This window comes from Fundulus heteroclitus, chromosome 14 (genome assembly GCF_011125445.2).
Source record: "Fundulus heteroclitus isolate FHET01 chromosome 14, MU-UCD_Fhet_4.1, whole genome shotgun sequence".
Taxonomy (NCBI): Eukaryota; Metazoa; Chordata; class Actinopteri; order Cyprinodontiformes; family Fundulidae; genus Fundulus; species Fundulus heteroclitus.
The window spans coordinates 21416332-21424692 of record NC_046374.1 but is presented as its reverse complement, the minus strand read 5'-3'; the positions used below and the strand labels follow the sequence as shown (position 1 = coordinate 21424692).

Genomic DNA, 8361 nt, shown 5'->3' with positions numbered 1-8361 from the left:
GCATCAGATCAGCTTTTCTTACACTCCTCACAATATTTCAGCTTTTAGCCCGCGTAATGCCCGGCTTTGTGCGTGCATACCTCGCACGACCCCAAAGGTCACAATGTTGTGCTTTAAAAGAAAAAAAAAAAAGTCCAGCAGCTACTTGTATTGGTGGAGCTTGTGATGTTGCTTCCAACTTTTATTTAGAGTTTTACTAAACGAAAGAAGTGCATCTTTGATTGTTTTCAAGGCGGGAGCAAGTGAGAGTTTTTAGTTCTGACGCATTTAATGTACTGAAGGAAAACTGAGAAAGGGGGAAGTAGAAAAAAAACTGTTGCATAATCTCCAGAAGGTTGGCAAATGAAGCAGAAACACAATAGATTTCTAAAATAGACTATATCATTCTGTACTTTAGAAATGGCTTAAGTTTTAGCCGGCTTTTGTTAATCTTAATGCTTAATGTGCCTCTTAAAATGCTGCAAATAAATATTAAATATCAGTTACATAGGTGTCACTTGTGCACAGTGAGAGGGACCCTTTGACCCATCGCAGGTCAAACAACTGGAATCTCCTTTTTCTCATGCAAAACAAAAAAGCAAACCGAAGCAACCTATCGGAAAAGGACGATTTAGGTACTTTTTAAATCTTAAAAAAAAAAACATTAAGATTGAATCAATTGGAATATATATAAACACCCCCAGGTATTAGATGAGCTTTATTAGAGCTGAAAGACGACATGTGGTTCAACGTTGCCTTCAAGTCATCCTGCAAAGAAGTCGTGATGCACGCAGCAGCAGCATTATTCATGTTTCCACTATAAGCTTGTGATTCATCACAAGACAAAAGAGATTCTCCCTTGTCTTGACGTAAATGGAAAAGGGGCACGAGGGTATTATTCACATCTGTTGAAAACGATGAGCACAGCCAACTGGATGTCACGATGCGCACCATATGCTTATTAATGCAAACTTAGCCCCTCCAACGCTCAGTGTATAAATGGCATTTTCCTTCACACTGAGATCCTGATATTAATTGTGGTGAATGTAAGATATGTTGTAGTTTGAGAGCTGCTTCACTTGTTTATTGTTCAACCAACATGTCACCTGTCACCACATTGTGGAGTCTGTCTGACACAGCTGTTGAGTTCTGAGTTGTACTTTCTGTCTGTGCCACAAGGTGGCAGTGTAGTCTCACAAACAGATGCCGCCAGTGTCCTGGTTTGGATGACTCCGAAGAGGTATCTCCGCATAAATCATCAGAAATGTACTTATTGATGCTAAATAAGTCTTTAAATGCCTCATCAGCTCAGTCTTTATGCCAAACATATACTGATGGCCCCTCTCTGTTCAAGTTGAAACACGTCCTTCCTTACATAATGTAGTATTTTCTAGTTTTCAGACACTTAAAACAATCTTAGTTTTATTCCTAATTGTTTAATAGTTGGAAGTGACTGCTCACTTCTCAGTTATATAAGCACAGACCACATTTTGGTTTGTGCTCACAGGATTACAGGAACAAGTAGTTTAGACAAGAGGCAACTGGGGCAAACAGATTTAAAAAAAAACTACTTTTAAATTCTAAAAATCTTTTAAGAAATCTTGCTATAGTATATATAGATAAAGAGATAGATGGATAGATAGATCCATATAGATATATATCTATATAGATAGATATATAATGTGTGGGAGAAAGCGAGTATGTGTGTATTACTTATAGAAAGTTATTATACCCTTATCTGGGGATTTTTGTGATTTGTTCTAAGCATTGTTTTTCTGGATTTTTCCTATATTGTTTTTTAAAACCTAAAATCTCTGCACAGGTTTTATCCTATTAGTAATTTTCTTTAATCAAAGCTAGTTAAAAATTACACATACAGGCTCAAATACTTATAAATGCCCGCACCCTCACTAATATCTGGCTCAGTGACACCACACGCTCTTTATGGCAGCCAACAGGTTTCTGACATAACTCTGGGTGGCATTTGGTCGCTCTTCCTGACACAAATGATGAAGCTTGTTTTAACCTGTGGATTTCTAGTCACACAGCCCACTTTTCAGCATAACCAGTACATTTCCAATAGAGGTGTCGGGGCCTTTACTCAAGCCTATAAACCTGCTTTATCCACTGTGAAACACGTTTGAGGGGTCATTGTCCTGTGGAAATCTCCAGTCGCGTAATTGTTTAAACCAGCAAGCTGTTGATTTGAGGTAAAACTGAATGTGGACTCCTCAAAACATTTGTGTTGTTAATTTGGCTAAAGAGCTCAGTTTTTGTCTCGCTTACTTGAGGAGATGGACGATCGGCACCGCTTTAGCTACACTGTGCTGCGATCCATCTTTTTGTTTATCCTCCAACTATTTTGAGGTGACGTTAGCTGGTTTTAATCTGTTTGTCTGGAACAACCCTACCACTCAATTTTCAAATGGCGGACTGCACAGTGGTTTAAATATTGTCTCAAAAGTCCTTTTTTACACTGATTTATTGTTTTATTGTACTTATTTTATTGATTGATAGCCTTTTCCTAATTTAACATCCAGATGATATACCATAATTGGCAATGGATGTTTTACTTCTTAGACCTTAAGACCTCATAAAAGGTTTCTTATATTTCTGAATCGCCCTCCTCTTGTTTCCATCAATGGTCGTCACTGAAGAATCCCCGACATCCACCTTGCCAACTCCTCCTCATGTGAGTCGACGAGACTTGTACTCTGAGATGATCTTTGCGTATTCCCTCCCAGACCGATAGATGGTTCGGCGCAGCTCGGCGTCGGAGAAGTCCACGTGGAAGAGGCCAAAACGAACGCTGAATCCATCAGCCCATTCAAAGTTGTCCATCAGTGACCAAGCAAAATAGCCACGGACGTCGACGCCGTCCTCTTCTATAGCTAAACACAAAACATAGCGGGGTAATGGAAGGAGTGTAGGACCTGAGTTTGCAATACAGTACAATTTCCTTCTTATCTTCTTTGATTAATTATTCACTCACATACACAACTTTAAACAGCTCAGAAAATTATCACCATGCAGTTTTCCGTCACACCGACAATAAGACGATATTGCGTAATAAAAAAGAACAACGGATGCCCACTTAGATGATTATCTGCAAAGGCCATGTTGGGAAATTGTGCAACCCTGTGTACAGAGCTGCACGTTATACCGGTACAACAAATTTGTAATTGTAATTTTACTTTGGCATAGTGCAAATTGACCCATTGTAGAGGCTCTTTGACTCTCTGCACTTGATCAGCTCTACTGATCTCCTCCTGGTGAGAACTATTTGTTGAAGTGAAGCTGGAGGGTTTTAACCTTGGTACAAGTTGATACAAGGGGACCTTTGGACCTTACACTCCCTCTCTTAATTACTTTTTACTTAACAGTCCTTTCCCACAAATATCAACATCCCATAGAATGAAATGAATTCATCCTGAAAAATGAAACGGTGTTTTGTAAAAAATAGATGGATCTAAAAGCTCACTTAACATTTGTAGCACTAAACCAGTTTTATTTAGCTGAACTGTTGGCAAAAAATGGCTGCAGACCCCAAGAATACGCAGAGACCGCAAACCATCGCAAACCATCAAGAAAACTGCATCTCATGTAGGAATATGTACTATGATGGTAAAAAGAAAGTAGACCCCTCTAAATTCTAGGGTGTTTAAAATGTTTTTTTAAACCAAACCAAACTACCTCCATTGACTTCATCACATGTTTACTAGTCTTTTAAATGTGTTCTTTGTTATTACAGAGCTACTACCAATATTTAAGTATGAGTAACTACCTTTAGCCACTTCCAAGATGGTGCTTTTGTAAAAGTTGCATCGTTCCACATCCTCAGTTTGCAGTGGGCCAACCTGAGCAAAGCCGTTCTCCGTGATGTAGATCGCTGGGTTATTGAAGACATCCTGGAAAGTCACAGGGCAAATGTTTTTTTTTTTTTTGTCAAGCAAGGCGTCACGGTTGTCAGGCATTCAGAGAGGAGACAGATTGGCTGCATTTTACCAGTGCCAGGTTCAAGCTAATGGCCTGTGAAGAGGCAAAACTGTGGGAAATTGCTCGTTTGCAAACACTTTTCCCCAACAAAGCAGCCGTTTCACACAGTGTGACAGCACTAATGAGGCATCAGCGTGCTTCTGGAGGCGTCTAAAAAGAGATTATTGAAAAGGATGAAGTTTGATTTTTACCTTTATATATTTAAGAAGTTTCCTTAAGCCATGCGGGACAACAGCCAGCCATGACACTCCGCAAATGGGCCAGGATGGATCTAAAAGCTCTTCTGCATCCAAGTCCCTCTTCATACTCAACGTCTGCTCGCCACACCCTCCCGATTTGACCTTCCGGGATGTGTAGTTGTTTAGTGCAAAGAAGTCAGCCGTTCCTAAAATGGGAGGGTCATCCTTTGAGAACGTGGGGAGTCTGAAGTCGCCTCTGTATCCCAACGCCTTGGACTGAGTTTCTACGGCGGATCTCATGATTTCTGGATAGTCTCCCGTGACAAACACCGGCCACGCAAACCAACCCAGGGTGAAGGCGAGGTCACGTTCAGCGGACTCGACGTCCTCCCGGCAGCCTGGGTCTAGAGGCTCGAGCCAGTCGCTGTTGAGGGCCAGAGACACCGCACCCTTCTGCGTCGCTCTGTACGCAGAGTCGTAGCTGTGCCAGGCCGAGGCGTGAGCTCGCAGCATGTTATGTCCCACCAGGTAGGCAGCGGTGCCTTTTTCTTTCAACCCTGGGGCGTGGATGCCGTCTTCGTGGCCTAGTTTGGCGCACACGTGCGGCTCATTTATAGTGATCCAGAGTTTGACGCGATCCCCGAACGTCTGGAAGCAAAACTTGGCGTAGCTGTCAAAGAGAGTTGCTACACCAGGGGACTTCCAGCCTCCTAGGTCTTGGATTGCTTGGGGGAGGTCAAAGTGGTAAAGAGTGACCATTGGTGATACGTTACAAGCCAGCAAGTCGTCAATCACTCTGTTATAGTACTGTACACCTGTTGGAGAGACACATATACTTGCTGGTGAAGATTCTCAGTGATCCAGGTCATGGTCATTCCAAAAAAAGTAAAAAACAAAGCAACTGGACTTGTTTTCCGTAGTTGAAGTCGTTTCGCTTCCTCTCCTGGAAGCTTTCTCAATTCAAAAAGTCTGGAGTAATGTGGAGTAACAAGCTTTATACCATTGGCAAACAAAGGCCTTGCAATGGCTTAGATAGCGCGCTACCTCCTCGGGACAAGACTCTGCTGTCCACTTACACCTTAAGGACAAAGGACACTCTTTTGTCCTTTCTCATGACAAAGAAGACAGATGGTTTGAAAGGGGTGTAAAGGAAGCTGTCTACGTTAAGAGAGAAAAAACAACTTTGAACAGACGAGGAGGCCTTAGGTTCCAACTCTCAAAAACTTACAACACAGCTATAGGGTTAATTCCGGCCAATCATCACCTTAACTCTCACCCTCATTCGGGTGATCAAAACATTGTTCCTGCAAGCCAAGCCAATAACAATCCTAACGACTCCTCGTTACAGAGGAGTTTCGGTCCAATCTGCTGGCTTAATGTCTTTAACGACCGCCCATTACTAAGGGGTGGACCTGTTTTGATTGAATTTGCTGGTTATCTAAGCCATTGCAAGGCCTTCGTTTGACAATGGTATAAAGCTTGTTACTCCACATTACTCCAGACTTTTTGAATTGAGAAAGCTTCCGGGAGAGGAAGCGAAACGTCTTCAACTACGTAAAACAAGGCCAGTTGCTTTGTTTTTTACTTTTTTTGGAATGGCACATATACTTAAATCATCTTCTTTAGAGTCGGGTTTCATGCCGCCGCGGGTCTTTTAAGGGAATGGCATTACCTCTCCGGTTGACGTTCCGGGTCGTCCCATCAGGCAGGAGGCGGGCCCAAGACAGAGACAGGCGGTAGTGCGTCAGTCCAAGCTGCTGGATACACTCCAGGTCTTTCTCCCACAGCTCATAGCTGTTACAGGACACATCTCCATTTTGACCTCCATGAACTCCTCGTTTCTCATGGCAAAATGTGTCCCAAATGCTCGGTCCCTTCCCATCAGCCTGCCATCCACCTGAACAAGCGCATGCAAGTTTACATTTAAATAAAACAAAGGAATTGAAGGTACTGACATGACTCTTTTGAAACGTGTGTGCTCTTTATAGTGAGTTTAATGTGATTCTAGCCAACATTAAATCTCAGATTTATTTTATCTTAATGATCTAGGAGGCCGGAAGATCAAAAACACCAAATTTAATAATAAGATTAATTCAGTTTTATTTAATTAAAGACTCTAGGCAAAGTAAAGTTGTTTCTCTTCTAAGGTCTTGGACAAAGTTACTTACGTATTTTTTCTGAAACTTGGATGACATTCTGCCTCAAGGAGCCCAGAAGACCAAAAACATCAAATTTAATAATAAGATTAATTCAGTTTTATTTAATTAAAGACTCTAGGCAAAGTAAAGTTGTTTCTTTTCTAAGGTCTTGGAGAAAGTTACTTACGTATTTTTCTGAAACTTAGATGACATTCTGTGTATAAGCAGCTAGCGCAAAAAGCTGTCTGGTAGTTTTTGACATGAACGAGGCAGAGAAAGCATTTTCAATCCAGTGCAGGCCTCACTCCACTGGCTTCCAGACAGTTACAGAATATCTTTCAAGGTCTAATTGTTGTGTTCTCAGCGGTCGGTCCCCGTCTTATCAGCAGGCTCATCTATACAGCGCCAAGTTCTATCTAATATAGTGAGGTCAAATAGCCAGATGCTCTAAGATCTAAACTGAAAAGCAAACCTTTGTAGTTGTAATTCCTATTCGGTGAGTCAATGACTCTATGTAACAAGATGGGTTTTAACTATTGGTATTTGGGACTGAATCTCACTGCATTGTTTTCTAACAAGAATCCATCTGGAATGTATGGAATTGAATTTGGATTTCCAGGATTGGGAATATTCAATTCAGATTTCCGTACTCCATTTCATCCAATGCTCTTATTCCGAATTGGTACAATATAAATAAACTGAACTGGATTGAACTGAAAAACACAGATGCAGCTTGATATCTCAATTTTATTTTTCATATCCTTCTTTATATTATGTTCTTCTGTGACTGTAATCCGTGTTTTATCAATTGCTTTTATTGTATTGTTTTAGTTGATCACAACACCTTTCTGCTTTTGTGGTGTGTTGTTTCATAAAGTATGGTTTTATTAATCCGAGATACTTTGGTGAAACCTCTTGTTTTTGTGTTTTTTTTCAAGTGTAATACCAATACAGTTAACACAGACATCATTCCTGGATATAGGGATCACGTACGAGTCCAGTCGGATCCAAGCAGGATCTGATCCCGATCTGGATGTAGCGTAGGCATCGGAACGGATCCACAAAGCGGACCCGGATCGGAGTAATCTTGCACAGCGGAACGGATCCGGAACAGAAAATGATCACAGATCCGATCCGGAGTCTGTTTGCTATCTGGGACTTAAATCCACTCAGGTTGTATTGCACGTGTCTTCAACAACAATGCGCACCTTTTGTGCTCGCGCTGCCACTTCAAAGATAAGATTAATGTTTAGTTACTAAACTTATACAGTCTAAAGTTCATTTGACATTTATCCAAGTTCCTGTTGATAAGACGCACTTGTGCTAACCTGTCCTAATCTATAAGGAAATTATTGTAAAAAAAAATCCATCCTCACACAAATTGCATTAGTTTAGATGAGAACAAAGTCTCGTGGCTGTGCTTACCTTCTATTTGGTACGCAGAGGTTGCCGCTCCCCAGGCGAAGTCTCGCGGGAACATATTTCCTGCGCTTCAGGAAACCGATTTAGCCTCTCGCTGGCCCTTTATCGCTCAGAGGTGAATATAACTTTCACTATGTACGTTCAGGTGTGTCAGCTCTCCACCAGAGTCTCAAGAGAAGACATCGCGCTGCTCTCAAGCCGGCAACGATGACGTTTCGTCAGGAAGAACGGTGTGTCGCTCGCGAATGAGCCGCTTGTTTGTGCCTCCTCTTTTAGGTGAACGTTAAGAGCCGATGTCTCCCGGAACGCATCTGCGCCGTTCTATTGGCTCACTACTAACTATCATTCACTGCATATTGTTTGACTGCTGAGCTGAACAATTGTAAATCAAAAAGGACGAGTTGACAATGCAAATCAGTTAACATATCAAACCACTGAGGCTTTCTGAGAAACCAGGCTGCCATCAGGTTCAAAAGCTCATTGTTTTTGCTGAGCTGAACGGAATGATCCGGTTCATAAAGAGAAAGAACCAAAACTCTATAGGGGGGTTGTGGTCACAAACATTATACAAATACCCCACTCTTCTTTTTGTTTGATTTAATTGGACTGGATGGACAGTTTATTAATCCCAGAAGGGAAGTTATTTT

The 8361-nt window shown here is 41.5% G+C and overlaps 1 protein-coding gene across 3 annotated transcripts; it reads right to left on the bottom strand.

Annotated features, from left to right (window-relative positions):
• Positions 1–1658: 1658 nt before the first annotated feature.
• On the bottom strand, positions 1659–8156 carry gba3 (glucosidase, beta, acid 3). 3 transcript variants are annotated; one of them, XM_036146530.1, is made up of 5 exons: positions 7718–8152; positions 5827–6051; positions 4167–4969; positions 3764–3887; positions 1659–2870 (listed from the first exon to the last, which is right to left on the bottom strand). In XM_036146530.1, the coding sequence occupies exons 1-5, from the start codon at positions 7770–7772 to the stop codon at positions 2668–2670; spliced, it is 1410 nt and encodes a 469-aa protein (XP_036002423.1). In that variant the 5' UTR covers positions 7773–8152; the 3' UTR covers positions 1659–2667. The 3 variants fall into 3 exon arrangements, with proteins under 3 accessions (XP_036002423.1, XP_036002424.1, XP_036002425.1); XM_036146531.1 differs by lacking the exon at positions 7718–8152 and adding an exon at positions 7286–7422; XM_036146532.1 differs by lacking the exons at positions 3764–3887; positions 4167–4969 and having other exon boundaries at positions 7718–8156.
• Positions 8157–8361: the final 205 nt, after the last annotated feature.

Excerpts from the sequence above, each read along its gene's own strand:
- gba3 (XM_036146530.1), bottom strand. The coding sequence starts at position 7,772 with ATGTTCCCGCGAGACTTCGCCTGGGGAGCGGCAACCTCTGCGTACCAA. Across the intron at positions 4,970-5,826 it reads CCGGAACGTCAACCGGAGAG|GTGTACAGTACTATAACAGA; the intron begins GTAATGCCATTC and ends TCTCTCCAACAG. Across the intron at positions 2,871-3,763 it reads CATCTTGGAAGTGGCTAAAG|CTATAGAAGAGGACGGCGTC; the intron begins GTAGTTACTCAT and ends TTTTGTGTTTAG.